This window comes from Platalea leucorodia, assembly GCF_965183815.1.
Source record: "Platalea leucorodia genome assembly, chromosome: 20".
NCBI lineage: Eukaryota > Metazoa > Chordata > Aves > Pelecaniformes > Threskiornithidae > Platalea > Platalea leucorodia.
The window spans coordinates 4,392,538-4,417,364 of NC_138842.1; the positions used below are offsets into that span (position 1 = coordinate 4,392,538).

Genomic DNA, 24,827 nt, shown 5'->3' on the forward strand with positions numbered 1-24,827 from the left:
GTGCTTTAAGTCTTGTATATTCTATGAGTGAACAACCTGGCCAGTTATCTTTCCTACAAATTTTTTCAAGAAAATCTGTTTTGTTTTTGGAGTAAGACAAACCTAGCTATATTCTTTCCTGGTTCTATGCAGTACCTGTCCCCACATTGTGCAAAAACTGCCCCACCACCTCCTTTTTCTTTCCTCTTCCTGTCTGTATTTGAAGATGTTGTTTTGGCTGAGTACTGCAAATCTATAGATAGTGGAAAGCGGGTTATGTTGCTCGCCCATATATTTTCCTCATATTTTTCCCGTCTGTTAAGCAGAAGTCAAAACAAAACAGTCCTGATGACTGACAAATGACAAGGTGTTGAAATGAGTCAGCTTGTCACCTCACATGCTTGTTGGTGTGTTACAGGCTTGTATTACCAAGTGATAAGCAGCACATATATCTGGAATTTGGACTCACCCATTGTTTACATACTTAATTTTTGTCGCTCTTCCTTTGTAATTCCTCTTCTTCATGTCTATATGTGAAAAGCACTGATATCCAGTATAATTGATGCTCCGTGTAATGCCCAGCCAGGTATTAAGGAGAGGAGTTTTGAGGAGGGAGGCTCACAAAATGCAAACTAGCTTCTAGCACATAAGGGTGTGGACTTTTGGGAACAGGCAGGCCTTAGGTTGGAAAACACTCTTCTCTTTCCCTTCCCTCAGTTCTTCTCTCGGTTTCTTTCTCATTGGTAATCCCTCTTGCCGTTTGCTGCAATAGTTCTCTTTCTCTTCCTGTTTCTTCTCTAAAGCTCATCTAGACTTGTATTTAAATGTGAAATATCAGCATACATTATTTATTGTTTGCTTTAAAATTGGTAAAGCCTTTGTCTAAACAAGATGTGGTACCTACTGGCTCTTGCTAAAATGACCATATTAAAGACCTGAACTTCAACTGTTCTTTAACATCTAATGCATACTAAGGTCTATTTTGCCATAGAGATTGTGGCCTTTGGAAAGTGAGTATTGAATTTGGTATCTCAAAGTGTTCAAATCGACTGGTTGTGCCGTGGTTTTCAAAATGTGTTTATCAAAACTGAACAGGTATTTGAAGTACGTTAGTCTGTTAATGGGGGCAAAAAAAAGCAGGTGTGCACTTCTTTCCTCTTTGACCTGGCAGAGGTTAGGTCCTTTCCTGTTCCACGCAGTTTCTCTTAGTCTTTATAAGAAAATAAGATGGAGAACTGTTTTCTGGAAAAAGTTTTATTATCAAATTATTCCTATACAGCGTTTTTACCCTTGGTGAGGTAATACAGATCTGCATATGCACTCATTTGGAATTCAGTTCCACCAAAAAAAGAAAATCAGGAAACAACACCTTTAGTGCAAATTAATGCCTTAGATTATACGGATTTTCTGTCTTTTTTATTTCTTTTCTTTATGCATGTTTTCCTCTCATAGTGCTCTTCTAAGTTCATGTTTGAATGAGGGAAAATTGTGCTTGTTACAAAAATAGGTAGCATTTAAATTTCTAGACAAGTGTCAGCTTTACAGTACAGTGGGAGGTAATTTATCAACCTCTAAAGTCCTTATTTCTTCGTGAAATTCATGAAATTTCTTCACCCCTTCATGGGGCGAACTCATGCTTGATATTGCACAGACAGGATATTAAAGCAGCAGAGGCTGTGTCAGGTGGGGAAGAAGCTCTCCACAAGGAGGAAGATGACCAGTGATAAGGACTGTTTCAATAATACATGTTCTTGTCCCACCAGCCTGCAGTAGGAGAAGGGAGGGGGGGGAAAAAAATCAGTCATTTTTTCCTCAGAAAGGAAAAGTAATCATAGGGAACAAATGGTGCATTTTTAAGCAGTCCACCTGTCAGCAGCAGATAAGGTAGGTGTATGAGTGAAAGGGTAGGAAAGGACATCTTATATTAAAACACTAAACTAGAAAAATCTACTTACTTCCTGGGTATCTCCTGATAAACAGCTTGCGGACTTCATCGTAGACCCATATCAAGATGGCAAATGGTACAGCCACAAACCAATACTGAAACCTGGGAGTGGGACAAGAGGTTCTCATTCAGAAGCATCTAACCACTCAGTTGAATTTCTGAGGTCTCTGTCTATGCTATTTGATGTCACTAAAAGAGAATCTGGCCTTTTTGGCTTCCTTTTTTTTTTCTTCCCCTTAATTTAAGCACTCAAACGGTTAGAAATAAGATGATGTGCATGTAAGCCTCCCCGTCTTAAGTTGTTACTGAATTAATTTATTCCAGATACTATTCAGAAGGCAATGTTGCCTGGTCGTATTACAGTCTCTGAAGCTGGCAGAAAAATGGAACGTTTCTGACAGTGATATATAAAATTAAGTAAAATGCTATCTAGTCTCACCAAAATAACGGGGATCCTGGAAAAAAACATTAAAATGTTTGTTCTACACAAGTAGGTTTCTGGATCCTCAGTAGTAAATCTAGTAGAAAAAGTAGTGCTGCTTTTTGTGGAAGCTTTTTGGTCAAGATATTGTCCACCTTGTTCTCATGATGAATATTCTTAAATATTTATCCATGAATTGTGCTGCATGGGCATCCTGCTCCCATTTATCTGTTTCTGGCAGAATGGTAAGTCAGTGTCTGTTTATACGTGGAGGGCAAGGGAAGTACGCTGGCATCAAAACTCACCTCAGCGGTGTGAAGTTTAGGGCTGTAACATGTCCAAGACCATAGGTAAGAATCAGAGCAATTCCTATCTGGGAAAATATACCCACCCAGATGACTTTGTTCCTACAAGAAAAGAAAACCGAAGAGGAAGAACATGCCTCTGTCCATGCATAAAAACCTGATGCCGCAGTGTAAGGCAAAGGCTGCGCCACTTTCAGAGCTGCGGTTGTGCTCTGCTAGGTGGCTTGAATGATCTGCATCAGATGATGAGCACTGCAGGCACAGTAGCGTGAGACAAGTGGTAGACTGTGTAGCGCTGTCTTACGTTGCATACGCCCGTGTCTTTCCTGGTAGCATTCCTGACCTACCTAGATTAAAGCAAGCTTTAGGCAGACATGCAGTTTGCATTAGTCCTGTCTTCTAGTTGCACTGTGAACGTGCACATTGTGACTCAAATGTAAATGTAAGAAGGAAATATACATAGGTGTAGGCTCTGTACCTGCAGATAAAGAAAGGAAAACAATTTGCTTTCCTAATACTCTGACTGATTGCCAGCTTTTACATGTGGCCTCTGTCCCAACAGATATTTTTAACTTCCTGGCTTCCATGGGATTGAAGGGTGCAGAGTGTTTTGCAGAGGGCAGCCAGCACTATCTTGGGGAGTTTGACCAGCTGGTGTCTCCTCTTCTCAAAGGCTAAAGTTATCTTGGAGAAGTCCAAATGTGCTATCTATTGATAACTGTATAACAGAACTTCAGAAAATAATCTGGAGAGAAAAGTCCCTTTTTTGTAGTAAACATTTTAATGAATGGAGAGTTAGTTTTAAGCTGATTCATTTTCACAGTAACCAGTACAATGATAACTCCTATCATGAAGTAGGAAAGGGGGTGGGGGGAGGTGTAATAAAATGTTTGTCGGAGATTTGCGATTGCTTGAAGCCAGATTTAGTCTTTGTTCAAAGACTGAATGTGAGTGGGCTAAATCACTAAGCTAACCAAATGAGCAGTAGGCTAACTTATGCTCTCGTGTCAGGTAAAGCATCTTCAAAACTCACCTGAAAAGACCCTGCTGGAAAATGGAATTTCTTCGTGTCTTCCTGATGATCAAATCAGCAACTTGCTGAATTGTGATGCTGACAAAAAAGGCAGTATAGCCAGTCCACTGTAGGTACGTCCTCTGGTATTTAGTCTGCAAAGCGAAGGAAAAATAGTGTTATATCAGGCATTCGTATCTTGTGCAAGTGACTGCAACCCTTGATAGTAGGATTTCAGTTACTAATGTGTCGATGCAGAGGTATTCCAGATTTAGATACATAACAATCCGATTTTGGCCAGTTGTCCTAGTCCGCTAGTTACTGTGGATGAGTCATGAGGCTGAAGCACGAGCTTGGTGTAAGGAGGTATTTATATTGATTTATTAATGGCTTCTGTCTTGTGATTTCTGCAGAATGAGTGAGGGGGAGTGAAGAGTGGAAGGGGGAGGGAGAGTCTGCAAAGTACTTCCCAGTAGTGCTGTTCAGAAGCAGGGCTGAGAGATTATGATGGGTCTAAACAGTCCAGAGAAGGTGGTACATCTCCAAAGGCTTTGAATCAGAAGAAGGCAAATTGTAGAAGAATGAATGAAAGAATGGAGTCTGAATGAAAGAGCTAGGTGGCAGGAAGCTCTAAAGAGTCTATCTTGAGGGACCATTAGATGAAAACCAATTATTTTTCCATTTAAATCTCTCTCTCTTTCCCTAATCCTTTATTTTGGAGGAGAGTATAGAATTTTTAAGAAACTGTGAGAGACAGTGCGAGAATGTTTCAGTGCTTCTTTACCCATTCCTGTCCATATGAATCCTCAAAGTCATTAATGGCATTGTTTTCCCAGTTGACTCGCACGCCAAGCAGCGTGGAAGGGAGGAAACCTTGTTCAGCATACACAGTAAAATAGGTTACAAAGGCTCCCACCGACTGCATGATACCTGCAAAATCAAAGAGGTAGAAATGAGGAAGAAGCAAAACTTAGGAGCACAGGAGAATGTGCTGGATATTAGTGTTGATCTATCTCCTATGGCATGCAACTTGCCATGAGTCTAAAGGTAGTTTTAGAGCTCTTAGTGCTCTAAGGTTCTTGACCTCTGTAGATAAAAACCTGTTGTATTGTTGAATAATGAGCAGCAGAAGGGAGTTAGTAAGTTTGCCTAGGAAGGCAGAGGAAGGAGTTGAGTTTCAGCTCCCCTTTTTCTTAGAAATTAATCAACCTTGATTCTGTCTTGGTTTCTGATACAAGATAGTGTTACAGAGAACAGGCCAACCTACCAATCTGCAGATAGGAGTATACAGCGAGCTGCTCATTCACCAGCCTGTCTTTCCTTTTGTTACGAGGTCTCCTGTTCATAATATCGCTTTCAGCTTTTTCGTAGGCTAATGCAACAGAGGGGATCTACAACAGAAATAAACCATCAGAGTCTTGGTGGCAACATTTGTCTTCTTCTCAGATGCTTATCAGAAAAGTTTCAGCTCTCGGGTGGTTCTGTTTACATACCCTGCCTTTTCAGTATACACAGAGCAAATGAAAGAAGGATCCGTGTAGCGTTCTCTTGACATGTATAAAGGATTTGAGGAAGTCTGAAACTGTTTCATAGGTCTGACGATCGTGTGACAATACAAAGGGCTAGAGGATACTGAAAACATTTAAGGGTCCTTCAGATCCCTTGGACTGGGCTCTGATGAAATGTCTGGTATTCATCCCCTGTAGTAACTGCAGCAATCTGTATGATCTCTTGATTGAAACACACTGTTATTTTGCACACTGCTGAGTTTTGCTTGTCAGCGTGGATCAGAAGTCTTTTCTTTCCGCTCCCCCTCTGCAGGTGTTTTTTCTACTCTTCTTTCTCTGTACCTGGCTGCTTTTAATCTAGCCCTCTTTCACTAGCTTGTTATTCAGCTGCAGGGTAAAGCGACGAAATCTTTCAGTGTTCTGCATATCCCTTTGCACCCAGCCCCTCTCACTTGTCATGATATTTCAGCAGAAAATAACTTAAAAGACCCCAACTTACAATGTCTGTGCCCAGGTCAATGAATAGGATGGTGATAGTGCCAATGGGCATTGGAATGCTGGCAATAATGTAGATGAGAAAGGGACAGAGTTCAGCAATATTCTTAGTCAGGGTGTAGGCAATTGTTTTCTTTAGGTTATCAAAGATCAGGCGGCCTGGAGGAAAAAGAAACGCTTTTGTAAAAGATAATTGTCAACAGTGTTTTCCAGAGAAGTTCAGTATTTACCTAAATGAAGTCAAAACATTTACCGCTTATGTCTACTTTCCTCATATGTTTCCCCATGCATTTTGTTTGTTTGTTTTTTAAACTACTAACCTACCTTCCCTTAGAGCCTTCTCAAAATTCAAGTGAAAATAAAAAATCTCTTTCAATGAGAAAGATTGGGGAAAAAGTCACGTTCCACAATATGCTGTAGTTTAAATGGAAACCACAAGCTCTTTACTGTGAGAGAAGAGTGGAATGTGCGTTGCTGTCACAGGTTGAGGACGGTGAAGGTGATGTGTGAGCAAGTAATAGAGTGAAAATGTAGAGAAAACAATTTGTATCTTTGTGAGGCTCAGAACTGCATAGGAATAAGATGGGGAGTGCTTCTGTCTGGAGCTTGAACAAGCAGCAATAGCAGACTGATGCTATGTGTGAGAGAGGGGGATGATTTCCTTATTGTCTGTTTGTCATGTGACTATAAATGGAATTAATTCCCAGTTTTTCCAAATATCAAAATCACATTCCCAAATCCAGAAAGAAAAAAGGGGGGGTGAGCGCAGGAGGAAAGGATCAGGAGGACCCGCCAGTGCTGTGTGGCGGCTTTCGGCTGAGAAAGTGGATAGCAACATTGGTTTTACCTTCCTCCACTCCTGTGACTATAGAAGCAAAGTTATCATCCAGCAGTACCATATCAGCTGCATTTTTAGCTGCGTCAGAACCAGCAATACCCATAGCAATTCCAATATCTGCTTTTTTAAGAGCAGGAGAGTCATTGACTCCATCTCCAGTCACAGCAACAACTGCTCCCTGAAACACACAAAAGGATCCAGATGTGGGGTTTTTGAGGAGATGGTGCTGTCTGCCCCTAAGGACAGTCTGCTCTCGGCACACTCCCTGTCTCTAAATGTCTAGAAGAAAGACGCTGATATGAAGTTCTGAATCCTCTTCGTACCCACATAAAGCATAGCCAGTGATCAGAAAGACGCTAGGTAGGATTAATAAAGCAACCTCAGGCTTTCGTGTGATGGATGTCTGTATCCGAGTTTGTCGTCTAGACTCCCTTCATAGTAGAGAGAAATGGGAAATTCAGGGATATGATTTACTACATCCTAAAGAGTAGACATCTAAATTAGATGCATTTAAAATGCAATTAATCTGATCATTTCTTTCTGTGGAATATAAGGGGGCTTAAAAATTTAGACATCTGTCTATATAGATATGGTCTATCCCTGTCTGAATAGACCCAGGCTCATCTCTGGCATCTGTGGGAGATTCAGTTGACACAACATGTTCTGTCCCTGTCTTTTTTTTTTTGTGAAGCGCTTATCGAATCAGTTTTCATCTTAATTGTAAATTATGTAACTGTTCAGTCAGAGACTGTTCTTATCCTATCCCAACAACTTCTGCTCATTGCCAGTCTATGCTAGAATTGCGCTGGTAATCCAAAAGATGGAAAAACTCTGATTATTCAGCTCTGCTTCTTTGTTATCTTCCAGTGAAACCATCTACTGCAGCTAAAGGTCCTGTTCTAGTTGATGCAAAAGTTCAGGGCTTGACAGCAATACAGAGTGTTTCGAGTGGGGAAAAAGCCTGACAAACTGATTAATACAATTACTGAATGTCCTGTCCCTGTGAGGATTTAGCACAGTGTCACTACCTATAACTAATGCCATGTATAGAAGGGCTTATAAGCTCTAAGTGCTAAACATAGCATGTAGACTGGCTGGCTTGAGTTGAGGGGGGCAGGGTGTTCCTTTTCGTCCTTCAAAGAGCCAAATCTACCAGGAGTGTGGGTGCCTAAGCAGTGCAGAACACATTTACCCCCTGTCTGCCAAAGGCCCTTCAAAAAAAAAAAAAAAAAAAAAAAGATTAAATTGAAAGATTTTAGCCTTTTTTTTTGTTTTGTTTTGTACTCTCCTGAAAGCAGGCTTAAACCCAAAGAGCCGATAATGCTGATTGCAAAGCTTAGCTCTGGAGTAATTACAAAAATAAAATAATGTCGTGTCACATCTCCTCTCTGTAAAGTTCAGGCACAGCAGTAGTGTGGTTTTCGATTTGCAGCAACTCAGCAACTACTTGGAAGGTGTCATGTCTGAGGGGAGAATCTTTTGATGACAATTTGTGTCTTTTTCAGAGCTCTATACATGTCATTTCTTTCCCTTCTGCCTCTTGTGCTGGCTGCGCTCCATGCTCCCTTACATAATTTTGCCTGTGGATGAGACAAACTCTCTTTAAATCCTGCTTTCTGTGGGTTGTTTTACAGTCTTTGAAAGTAACATAGATAAGGCTTGGTCCTATATAAATCATGCTATGACGTTTTGCGGGATTCATACCTTATTTCGCTTCTAAACATTCCTGTGGCCAGGAGGTGCATAAGTCTAAATGGCCGCAAGAGATAAGATGAGAGGATGTGGTAACATGTTGCTTTTATCTGGGTTTAAAGAATTCCTGAGGGAAGGCTCCTTCCCAAACAGTGTACAGTCTCTGCCCAGGAGGCTTTATGTGCAGCGCAGCAGCAGCTTCTCAGAATTATACGCAAAAGACAGACCCTCGGCACAGCTCCACGCCAGTCAAACTTAGGAAAAGCTCATTTTGTCAACAGGAGTTCAGAGTCTGTAACAGGAATTTGGGTAGCTTGGATTCTGTCCAGACAGCGTTTGTGGCAATCTGTTAGATAATGTTCTTGCACAGTGAAAAGAGTATAAACAGAGCTTAGAGAGCACGGGAAATTGGCTTCCACCCTCTCACCTCGGGGATGATACCTGCGGAAAGCTACTGCCCCATGAATGCCCTATAGCCATACCTGTGTATGACCTCGTACACCGCTCACTCACCTGCCTTTGGCAGCCTTCAACTATAATCAGTTTCTGTTGGGGCGATGTCCGAGCAAAGACTATCTCTGAGTGGTTACACAAGATTTCATCCAGCTGCTGCAAGCTCATATCCTTCAGCTCCATCCCGTTAACTACTGCTGCTGTAGCTTCTCTGTAAGAGCCATGGGAAAGCTGGGTAAATTTTCAGATCAAAAGGCTTAGATAAAAATAGCACGCTCGTAGAATGCATGAGGCTTGATAGTAAGGAAAGCAGCAAATTGAGTTAATTTCAGAAGCATTAGTTGTTAATCAGCAGGTGTTGAATGAAAGCAACTGTAGAAATCCAGAGTGAATTACACTTACCTAGATACAGAGGGGAGTAATTGAAGCTTCCTCCTGAGCAGACATAACAGTAGAAAACGCATTTTAAAGAGGGCTCTGAGTGGGAGGGTGGGACAGTGGAGGAGGAAGACATCTTTTCTGTAAAGAGTTTTTGTCTTTCTCTTATGATGTTATTTTTTCACATTTAGTGGGTGAAAGAGGAGTTTGGACTGATGGTCCTTAGGTCATGTGATCCTGAATTTTGCTTTTCATATGTGTGCATTTTGTCAAATGGGCAGTGACAGCAAAGTCCAACATGATCTGCAAAGTATAATTTGCTAGGTTTTTTTTCTCAAGGGCCAGTGAAGATGAGAGCTGCTGACCTAGACGCATAGTTATTTAGGTAGAGATGACACGTTGGATGGTCACAGTGTCTGGAAATGTATCAAGAAACAGAGAAGCAAAAAGCAGCCGTAATGTAGAATTAGGCTATAAAAGCATTATGGAGGGAGAAGGCATAGCTTTCAGGAAATGAACCCATAGGTCTTCCCTAGACTCTGTTTCTTACCGTCTATTGACTTGCTCAACAGGAACGTTGAGGCGCTTAGCAATATCTTCCACAGTCTCGCTGGTGGCTGAAATGATGCCTACGCTCTTGGCAATGGCTTTAGCCGTGATTGGATGGTCACCAGTGACCATGATAACCTGAGGAAGGGACAAGCACTCAGCGTGAGTGACAAATGTATATGTAATGCCTGGAGTGAGATAAGGTGAAGTATCAATTGTTGTAGACCAGGAAGCCGTTTAGAATCTGAACTTGGAAAGCTGTGCTATGTACACAACAATGACAGATTATGACTATTACTGCATTAGCTCTATATTTACATCTGGTTTCTACATCTTGTTATTGGCGCTATTTTATCAGGGCTGTAAAGGAAGAACTTTTCACAGGCAGCAAGGTTAAAATAATGCAGAATAAAGAAGCCTTTATGTAAGAATTTATATTAAGTATACTCAAAGGTGAGAGTTCATTAGAATGTTGCATCTTAAAATGGATCCTTGTGACTGAGGTGTCCTGACAGATAAAACACAGTTTTTTCTTGATTTTCTTGAAGAAAAGTTGCCAGATTTGTCTTCAGACTACAGAAAAGTTCATCAGGGCTGGGACTTGGGATTCATCTCATCTGAGATCAGTAATTCCAAATACCGATTTTCCTTTCTTTAGCTAGATTGCCTCTCTGCCTAGAGCTGAAAGTTTACTTGTGGGTCCCCTGGGAGTGAAATTAGGAGAATTACTCCTTCGGGTTCAACTTGAACAGTTTTGAGATTTGTGATTCCTATGCATAGAAGTTCATAACAGGTGTCCTAATGCCTTCTCAAGAATTGTTTCTGTTACTTTATACTGTTTACAAGCAAGTAATTCTAGCTGGCATGGCTTCTATATTCTAGAAATGGATCTGATGAGACAGTATCTGAGCTTTTCCAAATTTGGGTTTCCAGTTTTGGGGTTCTGTGCACTTCCTATAGTCTGATTCCCACATAAATTAAACTGTTGTGCCTCTCAGGGCCTTCAAGTAGTTTCTTGGAGTTAAAATTGTAGAATGGTATTAACAAACATTTAGATTTTTGGTAGTTGTTGCTAGAAAGCTACTTAATGGCAAGGTGGTGGAAGATCTTAAAAGTTATATTATCATGAGTCTTTCTGTAGAATCACTGTACTTTTCATTGTAAAATCCCTACCTTGATCCCAGCACTGCGGCATTTTGAGACAGCATCTGGCACTGTGGAGCGAGGTGGGTCAATCATAGATAAGAGCCCAACAAAGCACAGGTTGGACGTTGGGAAGTTCATGGAATCTGTGTCAAATGGGTAGGTGTCTGGAAACTCATTTTCAGGCAGGTACAAATGACAGAAACCTGAAAAGAAACTTAAGTTGATGTAATGTAGGAAATAGTGGGAGAAAGAGGAGAGCTTGCTATATAGCATCAGGCTTTGCTCTTGTCCACAGAAGTTCAGTGCATTTAACCATTAGCTTTTCATGGAAGATTTTTTAACCTGCTGTTGTAACCTTTACATCAAAGTTCATATAGAGTCGGTGTTTTGTGTGGCAAAGCTAGCGATACTGCCAGCAGGGCAGAGCATTTTCCTTTGTGGATGACTTACAGGTTTTTTTAGCTGCGCAGTGTGGCAGATCAACATCAGTATAGAGCAGTAAGGGCATCCCTGCCACAGAGAGCTTACAGCACATTTAACGCTCTGCTTAGGAGACTGTACACTTTCCTTTTTTCCCTCCACTGCAAGAGGAATGAAGTCGAGACACACTAGATTGTACCAAGATTTAAAACCGCGGTTCTCTGATAGTCCCTCTGGTTGGACTCACCCAGCACTCTCTCTCCCATGCCCCCCAGCTCCATGTATGCTGTTTGGAAAGCTTCTGCCTTTTCACTGTCCAGTGGTTCTTCTTTGCCGTTGATCATGATGGTGCTACATCTCTCTAAAATCCTCTCTGGGGCACCTTTCATCACCAGCAGAAAGCGTTTGTCGTTGGGATCGTCAGTCTCGTGAATGGAAAGCTGTGTGCCACAAATATTAAATGATTTGAAAGAGCATATGTGATCCTCATTTGTTTCTAGTTTTGATCACTTTGCATGGAAGTAATGTTTCTTCTTTTCCATGAGGATATCGCACATTCCATCAAATGGAATGAACTACATTTAGCTTAGGTTTCCTCTGTCACTGAGTTACCCCATTAAGACTTTGAGGTCACAAATAGTTGCATTAGACCCAGTGTTAGAAACAGTTTAAGTTGCAAACAGTCTGGCATAATTTCCACAAATGAAACACACCTGGAATTTGTTGGTTGAGTTGAAAGGAATTTCAGCCACTTTCTTGTTCCGTGCTCTAATACTCATGACGTCACCCAAAATGACTTCTGCAAATTTTAGCAGAGCTGTTTCAGAGGCATCACCTACCACAACTCTCTGTATGCACAAAAGAAGAAACAGTTTATAGCACTTATACATCTGTACTTCCATCAGGAGAGCTTGCGTGCTTCTATAACGTGTTACATGCTTAAGCAGCAATGAATCTGCATTGCTACATCCAGTCCTGGATGTATTGCAGTAAAATTATTACAGTAAAAATTTGGGACATCTATTTTGTACTTGCTGCTAGAACTAAGCTACAGCAAAGAGATGAAGTTAGCGCTTGATTCTGCAAAAGCATGAGATTTGTGATCACTTTCAGGTTTGTGTGGAAGCTTTGTAATGCAGTTCTAGGGTAGCAGCAGGCACGTATGGGTGAGCTAACTGATGCACAGAATCAAGTGGCTTTGAGGAAGGCACTGATGGAGTAAACAGTAGAAATCAGGGATTTGTTCTGGCAGTCTAGTCACCAGAATTTGCTACCTTCAGCAGTCATGTGTAAAGACATTAATTAAGGCATGTTTACCTTTTCTATCTTGCCGTATTAAATTAATAGTGTAGTAATTACTAGTGTAGAAATTCTTGCTACCTGAATTAGTTTTTTCCTTACAGGGACAGTTGCTCGTGGCTCTGTTTTTTTTTTTTGCCAATGTATAGCAGTAATGCTACTATAAATAGTAACTTAGAAGATTGCTATGGTAAAACAAAGGAGATTACTAAAGCCAACCAGAACAACTTACATGTGGTGTTCTTTCAGAGGAAGAGAAATAAGCTGATATAAAGTAGGCAGTACCTTCATTATTGGGAGATTCTCCTGTCCTGGTCTGAATTCTGCCCGGTTGCAGAGAGTTACAATTTTTGATAATGCTGTCCATGACGGAGAACTTTGATCAAAAGGCTGGGCTGAGAGGAAGCAAAATAAATCATGCATTCCTTAGCATATTATGCGTGGAAGCAGAAGCTTAAGTTTGAAACAACAGGATTGAATTATTTGCAGAAGAAAATTGCTCTTTTGAGAGGTTCTGTTATAGAAAAACAAATTGACACAAACTGTTACATCCATCAGTTAGCAGTTCTGGCAAAGTTGCTTAGATGATATTTCTCTCTTTATGTCCCTACTAAGTTAACTGTCGGCAAAAGAATCTGGATTAGAACCTCCTCCAGAATTACTTTCTGTGAGCGGAGTTCAAATATTTTTTTTTTTTCTCTCCACATCTTTACATGGCTAAGAAGGGACTTTCCTGTTGCACACAACACTTGTATGTGAAAGGAAAACATGTCCCTCTCAGCTATCAAAAGGTATTCCCACTGACATCAGTTTGACAGCCAGTAGGTGTGAAACACCACAGGTTTGATCCAAGTAGTTGCCCCTTCCCGGGTCCCCCGTTGCCATATTTACTTGTTTGATCTTCACTGGTGTCAGCTGAGTAGATCTGATTATCAAACCAGAGGTGAGCAACAGTCATCCTGTTTTGTGTGAGGGTCCCTGTCTTGTCGGAACAGATGATGGAGGTAGAACCGAGTGTTTCTACAGCTTCCAAGTTCTTCACCAAACAGTTCTTCTTCGCCATCCGCTTGGCTGTCAGAGACAGACTCACCTGGCAGAAGTAAAGGAGTTTGGCTCACTGTTACAGAATGATGCAATGAGGTTGCATACTTCTGGTAGGTTTTTGTGTTTATTTTTTTTAGGAAGAGAACATTTTAAAAAAATTATCTTTTGGTTGACTGCAGTGCGTTTTTTTCTTTTTTAATAGCATTATTAAGGTCAGAGGTTTGGCTCTAACTAGCAGAAGTACATTTGCTGCTGAGAGGAACCTTCTTTCCTGCTGATAGAAATAAGAATGTCATGTCAGTTAAGAGGCTGTTTTAGATGGAAGAACCTGTAATGGGGGGGAGCTCCTAATCACCAACTTAATGAATCCTGAAATGATTCTCTTCATTGTTGCAGTCCTGCTGGTTGTTCGTTGTTGGTGTACTTTAGGGCTAACGGTGCTTAGCAGGTGTGCTGCTTCTCAGCCAGGGATTGTAGTGATGCTTTACATGTGTTAGTAAGTGGAATTTTCACGCAACTTTAGAGTACAATGTCTTCATTTCCAAATAGCAACAGGTTGCGGGGAAATGAGTCACATCATTCTACTGGTTAGCAATTGAGGGAGAACAGTACTTGGAAGAACCTTGTTTCAAACTGGATTGTTGTGCTGAAGCTTTTAAGATTAATGGCTTAGTTATGCCAGAATTCCCAAACGAAATGTTTGTCCTTTCAGTTTCATGGAAAAAACCACCCCTATTTCAAACTCAGCTCAGCCCAGTCACTTAATAGATAATCTGTTCTTCACTGGTTAGTGTTGCACTGTAATGAACTTACGAGTGATGAATTGTGGTAATGATGGAAGAACTACAGTGGCAACCAGTGAATTCAAACATAGACTCACCGTTACTGTGGCTAGCAGTCCCTCTGGCACATTTGCCACAATGATGCCAATAAGAAAGATGAGGGAGTCCAGAATCTTGTATCGCATAGACACAGATATAATGAAGAAGAGAACACCGATGGAAATGGCCACTCCTGCCACCAGGTAGACAAAATGCTCTATCTCGATAGCAATGGGTGTTTTCTCATTTCCTACTCCCGATGCGAGAGAGGCAATCCGCCCAATGACAGTGCGATCCCCAGTGTTGATTACAATGCCAGTAGCAGTGCCTGCAAAGAAATAAAAGACTGTCAGCTCCAGGAGAGACTAGTCCTGTCTTCTGTAGCCGGTACTGATTGACGAAGACTCTTCTCAGCCTTAACGTGACTGAGACTTCACCCCAGAATTACATTCTTCCCCTTAGAAATCTTATAGCTCTGTCAGTGAAGAGAAAGAAAGACATAAGCTAATTTTCATTAATTAGTCTTTTTTGATTGCATTGCAGTAGGAATGTAGTGTTATCCTGGGCACTGTACAGTCTCATAGTAGATAGTCTGTTAGGTATGATACGCATACCTTTTAGCCCTGAGAATAGGAACAACACCTTTATCCGTGCAGAGCCCTTACACAGAAGCATCCACAAGTACTTAGAGGTATCTGCAACGTGACATTCCTAAAGATAGTGATGGAAAGACCACGAGGAAACCGCAACTGATTGATTATTGCACCCATAACCAGGCTAGGTGTTAAAACAAATGTCTCGCTGCTTGATACTAAATATGACCACCCCAGTGCCTAAGGCTTTATTCTGGTGTGCTTGGGACAATAGTTTCTTGTGAGCAACTAAACCCTTCCGGAATTCCTTGAAGCAGAATTGTTTAAAATGAGTTAGCAGTATTATGTAGCACCCTGTACAGGTGCCATTTCTGGAGGCCCTTCTCTCTGTCTGTACACACCTTCCACACAGGTGGTGGAGTAGAACGCAATGTTCCTGGTCTCCAAGGGGTTCTCATGGGTGAAGTCACAGGAACGAGACTGTGGTTCTGATTCCCCTGTGAGTGAAGAATTGTCCACCTTTAATGAAACGGAGACATGCCCATATTAAAGTTAGTAATGCAGTTATGTCTAGCCCAGAGGGTAAGGCAGCAGCACATTTAATAATTGGTGATAGGGCCATAATCTCTTGGTGCCTTTTCTCTGAGAGATTTGCCATTATCACTGAGAGTATCTATTTCTGTGGGAATTCAGTTCCGTCAATGTTGCATGTCTGTCGGTCAGTGCAATTTTCAGCAGCAGCCTGAAAGAAAACATGGTTTGAAGATCTGCCTCCAGGTCTGTGGAACCTCTTAACACTGTATTGGTATTTCTTCCCCCGTCCTGGCAAAGAGCATTGCTAGAACATTGTGTGGACCTAATGGCTTCTTTTAATGTTCAGGGAGTGGAGATGTTAGTCCTAGATGAGCTGAGCATCACAGTATAGCTTCTGCGCTCTATGATTTAATTAGGTTATGTCTAATTAAAGCTCTAATAATTCATATTGGGTGCGCAGAAATTCTTTATATGTAATAAAAGTGTCTAAACCACGTTTTTCCTTTTTCCCCATGCTCTGCAAAGTACTGTTTACCTTACAACCCTGAGTAAAGATGAGACGAATGTCCGCTGGGATCCTATCTCCGCCCTTTATTTCCACAATGTCTCCAACCACGAGCTGGTCTGCTGGCAGTTCCTTCTTTTCTGCATCTCTGATGACGAGAGCATGCTGAAGGATGGAAGCGTGACAAAAATTAGCATTGTGCCATCTTCTAAACCTCCTACCAAGAGGTAAATTCAAGTTGGGCTTATTGTGCTTTTGCCATTTTGAAGTGCATTATTGGAATGAACTTGCATCTCAAATGAAATGCCTTGGTTATTCTCACCTGGGGAATCATTTTGCTGAAGCTGGCCATGATGTTTGTGCTTTTAGCTTCTTGATAGTAAGCGAAGATACCAGTGAGGATGACAACTAGTGCCAGGACTACTCCAAGGTAGAGCTAATCAATAAAAGACATAATCTGGTTAATTTAAGACAAGCGTTCAGCAATTCCTCTGCTAGAATAAATCATAGTTCTATACTGTTTCAGGAGACTCTTAAAATGAGGTATTGGTCAGGTCAAAAGACAGTTTAAGAAAAGAACTTTCAAGTTTTGCCCTGGTGATGATCAAGTAAAGCTTTTTGAGTATGAAAAGGGCTTTTAATAGCAAGTTTCCCATCTCTCTAAAAGCTTTCTTTAAACTCAACCTGACACAAACCCGAACAAATTGTATTCCTAGCACAGTGTAACTCATAAGGGAATCGGAGTCAAAGACTCCGGACTACTTTGTGGACTTCGATATTGCTCTTATGAGTACTCAAGTATTACGATTATGGGTAGTGGTTATAAAACCTTTGGATAGGCACTCTTAAACAGAAGTGGTATGTCAGGTATTTGAGCTTTTATCAGAAACGTTTGGTAGCAGAGGGAGAGTCCTGAAAGAATAAAAGGCCTCCTTGTAGTTACTGAATAACTGTGAAGTAGTATTTAAATTACTTAGATTGTCAAAGGGTCACATACTCACTTTGTGGTTATTCAAATACTTACATTGTCAAAAGGTGATTCAGCTCCCTGAGCAAGCTGAATACCAAATGAAATCCAGGAGAAGACAGCTCCAATCCATAAGAGGATGGAAAACCCTCCCACCATCTGCTTGAGTAACTTAACAATTTCAGGGGTGGCTTTGGGAGGAGTGAGTGAGTTGGGACCATCCCGAGCCAAAATCTCTGCTGCTCTTGCACTAGAGAGACCCTGCAAAAGTAAATGACATGTTACAAAGAAGTCACAGAAAACAGATTTTTGTCTCAACTCGGAACAAAATTCACATGCTGTTTTTTCCTTAAACGTTGTTTGTGTCACAGATTAGCTGCAGTAACCTGCATCTTTGATTTCCAAACTTTCTGATTTCAGGTGGGCTACTACTAGTTATCTGCTATGAAGAAACAGATTTTTTTTTTACTGGCGCACTGAATCTGGGGCTGTGTCCATTAGGAGTTTTAATTCTGTCGGTTATCTGTCAAGTATACCTGTACTAAGTGTTTGGAAAGCTGGGGAAAAACAGACATCAGTTCTTTTGCTGCTGTTCCTGCATTTCCACCAAGATGTTTGTAGTTCATGGGTTCCTTAAAGTTCTTGTCTGTACTCTGGCCATGTTGCAATGCTTTGATGTCTGAATGTTAGGTGTCAAAGGGACTCAGGTATATAGTTTCTCAAATCTAGTGTTTCCTTCAAGATAAAACAATTTCCAGTGCACTCTCTTGCTATAGATTGTTACAGACACTGCCAGTGAAAAATGACTTGTAGCAAAACTGAAATATGAGATAAAAACTTCTGAAAAGCTGAGGTCCTGGTGCAAACTTTGAGGTCACGTTTTGTGGGGGGATTCTGATTTCAAAACCGTAGATCAGACTTCTTCAGACTTGAGAGAAGCGCCAGTCTACATCCAGGTCAGTGCTGCACTTTGTGACTTGCTGGTTTAGGCTTTACTGGGAGTTAGAGCATCGTGCTTGTGCATGCAGGCATCCACACATACATCTATGTATGAGTCTGTTGATTTGAATGTTTTCCTACTGCTTCTAGGAAGCTTTGGGTAAGTCAGAGGCAAAGTAAGGCAACTGATTCAGGCGGTTTCTTAATGATGCCCTGTGAACTTACTTTATCGATGCTTGTACCATACTTTTCCTCCAGTTCTGAAGCGCTGAGTTTGTGGTCATCCTGGATGCCAAAAGAAAGAGAAAATAATAGTGAGCGGAAATTTTTATTTCAGGATCTGGAGAATGTTCAAACAGCCTGGGTCTGGGACCATGGATCCAGTTGTTAGTATGACATCCCACTTTCATGAATAGACAATGTGCAATTTGCATATTGATAAGCAAATATCTTCCCCTGGAAGATGGTATTTTCTTTTGATTTTCAGAGTACTTTTGTAAATAGCTCCCTCCTCCAGCAAATCTGTCACAAGAACAGAATGGTGTTTTCATGTTAATACTGCTTACCACAAATGTCTGTGCTTCTTTTAGATAAATAGTTCCTCTTTACATGCTACAGGACTCAAGCATTCAGTACCAGAGGCAACATGTTGATAGAAGAAAGGGTGTGGTATCAGAATATGTGTGACAACAATCTTGGCACTTGATTGACAAGGTAGAATATGTGAAATTATTCACCACAGTCTTGTAGAAAGAAGCAGCAGGTTCTAACCACAGTTAAAAAGGGTGTGGGAGAGGGAAATCTCAAAGCTCTTCTCCTTTCCCTGCAGTGACACCTCTGTGGTATCATTGACCTAATTATATCTTGTGCCAAACTGAGATTTAGAAGCCAAGAATTTGAGAGATCTCACAATTGTTTTCACAGAATGATTCATTGGTGCTTGGATGAGTCAATTAACTTGTCTGTGCTTTGGCTTCTCTTTAGAGAGTAATGTTACATCCCCTGGTGGCAAACATAAGATACATTGAGAATTTTTTAGCTGGTACTGGGTAGAGCTTGGAAACAGGATGGGTAAACTGATGGCCCATTTTGGGGTTTCCTTACCTTGGAAATACTATCTAGCCCATAAACAGCCTCTCCTTTGAGTTGCTCTCAAAGCAATTCAGAAAAGAGGTCAGTATAATTACCTTCATTTTTCGGATTGGGAAACTGAAACGTATAGAGAGGAAGCAACTTTCCCAAGATCAGCCAGCAGGTCAGTAGCAAGCCAGAAGTAAAATACAGGTTTCTTGAGCTTAATGCACTGTCCTTGAAGTACAGTGCAGTCAGTTTGGGGAACAAAACCTGTGCTTAAAGCTGAGGCATGCTTTTAGATCTACTAGAAATCTCTGGAGCAAAATGTTGTGCTTCTCCCTTTCCCTCTGTTTCCTGGCTGACTGTGCCAGTGGCAGTTCAGAGGAAATACTGATTGCAGTTATTCCATCTGAGGAATAACTCCTCTTTGAGGAGATAATGTTCTGTACCATTGGTGGCTTAATTAAGCAAGGATCATTCTTTCATTATAGGTATTAATCCTGCACAACTTTTTTCTGGCACACATCAGGAGCGTGAGGAAGCAAATCCTTCCCTGTGTTAGGATTTTCAGTGCAGCAGGTCTTCTGTTAAAATGATAGTGCATCGGCATTTCGCTCCCCTTCACCGGACTTCATTCAGACAGTGAGTAGAGGCTGTCCTGCCAGGTGTAATGGGAGCTTAGCAACACTCACCAGGTCCAGTTCTTTCTTAAGGTCGTCTTCCTTTTTTTTCTTGTTGCCTTTCAAGTCTTTGTACTTCTCCCCTTCATCTGCAATATCTGTTTTTTCTAGATCTTTTGTCCCATAGATCTCAACCGAGTAAACATCAGACTTTTTCTGCAACAGAAATAACGTTTTGGCATTATTGTGAACATCTGCTGGGACTTGAAGGAAGCAGTAAAAAATACCACAAACAAGTCAAACTCTGACAAATCTACCTTTTTTTAGACAAGCTACAGATTGCTACTGTCTCTTTCTTCTGGCGACTTAGAGTGCTAGTTCCTGTCTTATCCTGAGATCTCTCCAGTCTGTGTTACAGTAGTCATGGTCAGGTCTTCAGCAGATGTAAATTACAGTGATTCCTTTAGAGATGTGCAACACTTTTAGTAGTTTATGGTCTAACACAAAGTGTAGGAATACCGCCCAGGATCTCAGCATTGCTAGTGAAAACCAGTAAGTCATTTATCAGCTCCAAGACGAGATTGATATAAAAGCAAAAGATTTTTAAAAGGAAAGGGGAGGGAAAAAATACTCATTGAGAACTTGCCTGTTCCTGGAGCTTTTTAGATACATGGCTTCAAGATTTACTTCTCTTTTTTTAATTGAAATTAACATTTACACTCAATTGCGTTGAGAGAAATGGAGGCAAACACCATGCTGGTAGCCAAGGAGAAGCAAGTCTTTCTTTTTACATAGAGCTCAGAACTGACAGGGAGTTAGCAAACTCTTCGCTCATTTTTGCCCCTCTAGTATCAGAAACCGTTAACCTAGGGAAGCTGCTAAACCTCTGACAATGTTTTGCTTTTATTGATAACTTGGGGGTTGTGCTGTTTCCTAACTTTGAGTTAATACTGTATTCTGAAGGGCAAACTTCCTGTGTTGGTAATGTACCAGCTTCTGTAATCATAACGTTCCAGATCCTAATTACCTTGTAAACTACATGCCATGCCTTGGAAGAACTATTGGTTGACCCCATTTCGGAGGCTTCCTTACAGATTAACCATCAGAGCTTCAGGAGAGTCATATTGCATCTTATCTGATGGTGTGCTTTACTAGTGGGACAGATGAGCTGGTAGGCTGCTGCTGCTGTTGTTGTCTGTCTAATGAGTACATACACACTCTGCAGGGCATTTGTCAATGTTTGGACTCCTGCAGAGGTAATATTTCAGATGAGTTGAGAGTAGACATCTTAATTACATGCAGACTAAAGCAGAGAGCTCAAGTAATGGAAACAACAAGAAAAAAAAAGGATTGGGACATCTTATTACTTAATACTATGCTGAACTCAAAAGTGGCATCTTATCCTCAGATGCCCTTTAATTAGAGGAACATTGAAGTCTTGACATTGTATCTTGAGGAAGGGAAAAGCTAAGAGCTGGTGAGTCGTTTGGGGAGTTAAATGTCTGAAATCCTTTTCCTAAAGCACTTCAATTTGCTTGATGATACATATCCCAGATAAAGGACATGTCTGTTACAAGAAGTTCTATTTTTTCTACCTTGCTGAAGATTCACAATCTGGTTTATATATCGTGATTTTTCCTTCACCTTCCTCCTTCTCCTCCTCCTCTCTTTAACTATCCCACCCAAAAATCTGTTCAGCTTTTCAAATCCCCATACAGTAGAGAGACCAGGAGAGACAGAAAACAGCTATCTATTGTGAGAACTTAGCAGATGGAGGAGAATAATAAAGAAAATTAATGAAATCAGTACAATTTATTTATCACTTCTATGCATGATCTATATTTAACCTTTAACCTGCAAATTTTCATTAAAATCTCAGATTTTGGCATTTGCCAAAGGGATCATGTTTATGAAACTGTTGATTATGAAACTAGCCAGTCCTAGAGTTCTTCCCTATCCAATCTGGTCTCTTTACTTTTTAGGATTAGAGGTGCACACCCATTTACAGTGAAAATTTTATTCATTACACTGGATGCCCAACAGTGTCTAGTATTAGTTCCATTTAGCTTCTATTTATAATATCCATATGTATATTAAAACTTAAATTAATGCTTTTTCTTAAGAAACACATATGCAGTAGCAGCAATTCCATGAACAGTGTACTCACCTTTACCATCTTGGCGAGTTTATTCCTTTCCTGATGGAGTGAAACAGCCAAGCTAAAGTCTCTGGATGAAAAGCAAAAGCCCAAGTGGAGAATGAAGTGGCTCAGAGCGGTTTTGGCTGTTGGAGTGCAAAAGCTCACAGAGGTTGTAGTTCCCTCTCAGCTGGCAAGCAGACGTTAGCTGGAATCCTGCTTGCACTTTGGCATCCTTCAGGCAGGACGACTTCGTTGTCCAAAGCCTGTGGAGAAAGAGCACTGTTTGCTAGTGCTTTATAAATCAGCATCTTATGCCGCCACTCCACCCCTCCCCTTCCAGGTCCAGCCCATCTTCTGTTTCACCTGTAGTAGGTGGAAAAATACCACAGTAATGAACATGTGGGTTTCAGGTCAGATAGTTTCTAATTATTCCTTTGTAGTGTTTGCTCACAACTAGGGAACAGGTGTATTATTCATCTTGCTAGAAGCAAAGAGTTTCCTTCTGAGACTTTCCAGCACTGGACTCCCCTTAGGATTTCCAGCTGTCCTGGCAGCGTACGGTGGGGTAAAGGAAGTCTGTGCACATTTTGTCTTGCTTGTTCACATGATGTTCTCTTTGCCTGCCTAGGGTCCCTGAAAGTCAGATGCCTGCCCTGTTTAGGTACTAATAGGGATTTAGTGGAGTGGTGCTCCTTCAAGCCTCTTAGCTTGGACTTCACTTTTAATTCTTGCATTGCATTTGTTGTGGTTTTAACCCTCATGCTTAGCTGAAAAAAGCACTTCCTAGTGCATTTTCAGCAAGAGCGCTTACCTTAGCGGCTTATTCAAATTGTTTGTCTTGCCAATTACCAGCTTCCATACAGGATTGATGGTCAGATTTATGACACTTTTGATACCTGGCATATCTCATTGCTTAGAAGTTAACTTCTTCACCTCTGAAATTTAACTGAGAAAAACTAAGTCAAATTCAGTGAAAGATTTTCTATAATTTAACGTTATTTGGGGGAAGACTGTCTTTCATCTGTCTGACAGAACTGGTCTCACTGAACAATGTAGTATTTCAGCAGTTGGTCTTTTACATTATATAAATTCATGAGCTTCAGATTGCATCATCTGACATGCTGTGAGGTACCACAGTCGCTAGCAGATGACTCAAATTGTGGTGCGAGATATAACGTGTTCATGGAGATAACTAATGTTGACTGTTTCAAGCCATATGTATAAGCTGTTAGTGTAGGGAAGACACCGAAGAAACATCCTTTACTACTTCAACAGGAACATGAATGAATTCATGTTCAAATCATGGACAGGTTTCCAGTGATTCGAGTGTCATACCTCCTTAAACATTGCTTATATTAAAAAGTGAAGCTGTTTCCACTTCTCAGTTTACGTCTATTGGTCTTTTTCCATGGCATTCTTTAATCTTAGATTGTTACGCAAGATACAGAAGTGTATCTGGAAAGGTTTCACGTTCAGTTTCTGGTGTTTGTTGTATTGAGAACGTTATTGTGTCCTGGGGCTTGAATATAAAACCTTTTCATATGTATATAAGTATTGGAGATTTCAACAATGTGCGCTGTATGCAAGAACAACTGCATCATGTCTTGCCCATTACTGAGATTGTCCTCTCTATTGCTGGAAAAGATACTAGAGCAAGAAGATCGAGAGGTACAGTGAGCATATTTGACGTCAAACTAGACTACTGAGGCTGGAAGTGGGGGGATATGTGAAAGGAAACATGGACTTGGAAACAGGGAAATGCCTTCCAGGAATGCAGTTGCGTTGTCCGTCTGATCTGTTGGTAATGACAGCGGGCTGGAAAATGTGAAAACAGGGCTAGCGTACTTTATCTTGTTCATTTACAACTTTTAACTAGGAACTGGGATTTCTAATCCAGTGGGGAGGACTAGCTGGTAGATGAAAAGCAAGAATATGTATCATTATATACTGATATTCACGGATTTGTAAAAATGACTGCTCTGTACTTTTTAGTAATGGTTTGTGATTTAGAGTGTTATCTGGGTCATTAGGGCAGTTTTTGCATTTGTTTTCTATGAATCATGAATACTTCTGCCTGGGGACAAATGTTAGAAATGCAAATTAGAAAAGTGTTTGGCAACAAAGTAGCCCATACACCCTGGTCTACATGCAATATTTACACTGACGCATCTGTCTTCTTAAGGGTGTGTTTTGTAGCAAATTAATTAAACTGGGAAAGCCCTGTGGACAGTACCATAGCTTAACAATATTTACAAAGTATTGAGCTGGGTTTGCTGCTGACAAACGATCTGTATTGAGCTGCGAAGTTCAAAGTGCAAAATTGATGGTTAAAAAGTTCTGTGGCAGAAATGTCATTAATTTTGTCTACTGAAGGGATTGTTTTCCTGTGAGTTACAACGTAAAGATGAGAAGCACTGTAAAAAGACAAATTTCTTGTTCCCCGTGAACCAACATACCGTGGTTGGACAGCGTAATATCCCGTTGCTGGGAGGAATGATCCTTGTTAACAGTAGTCATTTGCCACTGATCTTCTTGTGTTTTGTCATTTGGCCCTGCTGAAAAGGTACCAGAAATAGAGCCCGCGTGAGAACCCGGGCTGCAGTTCTGGACAAGTGCTTGTACACAACCGAATCCTGCCAGTGAAGCACTTGTGCCTTGGTTTGGCAAGACGTGGCATGTATAGACAGGAGTATACTTGGGTCTGTGCCAGAGAGCTGTGATCATCACGTGTGTTTCAAGTACGTCTCAACATTCATAGCTGAGCCCTGTTTAGAAGGTAAAATGAATGAGTATTGTTCTGATTTTTAAGTATCGGTCTAGAAAAATAACATGTCCCTTCTGAATTATGATGTCTCTCATACTTCTTCACCAGAATTGAGACACATTTTGGTCCTATTCTAAGTTTCTATGTCTGTATGCAAGTCCTGTAAAAGACAGCCAGGAGAATGCTTTGCTGTTATTTAACACACAGAGACCACATTTCTTAGGTTGTGGTGCGTGAAGACTGCAGGTTGCTGATGCCTGTGCTCAGATTCTCAAATTCCTTCAGGTTGTGAAGCAAAGGTGTAAATGTTTGTAAGGGCTTTTGGAGTAAGGAGAACGTAATGTATTTGCCTGCGATTTGCCTGTTGAACTTTGCTGTGTTGATTT

At 40.9% G+C, this 24,827-nt stretch overlaps 1 protein-coding gene across 1 annotated transcript; it reads right to left on the reverse strand.

Moving 5' to 3' along the window:
- Positions 1-1,714: 1,714 nt before the first annotated feature.
- On the reverse strand, positions 1,715-21,713 carry ATP12A (ATPase H+/K+ transporting non-gastric alpha2 subunit; the record flags this gene model as incomplete). The annotated part of the gene is made up of 23 exons (XM_082330528.1): positions 1,715-1,743; positions 1,935-2,026; positions 2,651-2,752; positions 3,684-3,817; positions 4,447-4,592; positions 4,930-5,053; positions 5,670-5,824; positions 6,513-6,681; positions 8,709-8,859; positions 9,577-9,713; positions 10,749-10,924; positions 11,389-11,581; positions 11,855-11,989; positions 12,726-12,835; positions 13,332-13,530; positions 14,365-14,633; positions 15,300-15,417; positions 15,968-16,102; positions 16,260-16,373; positions 16,962-17,165; positions 18,069-18,128; positions 19,610-19,753; positions 21,705-21,713. 23 exons carry the CDS (start codon positions 21,711-21,713, stop codon positions 1,715-1,717), a joined length of 3,105 nt encoding a protein of 1,034 aa, XP_082186654.1.
- Positions 21,714-24,827: the final 3,114 nt, after the last annotated feature.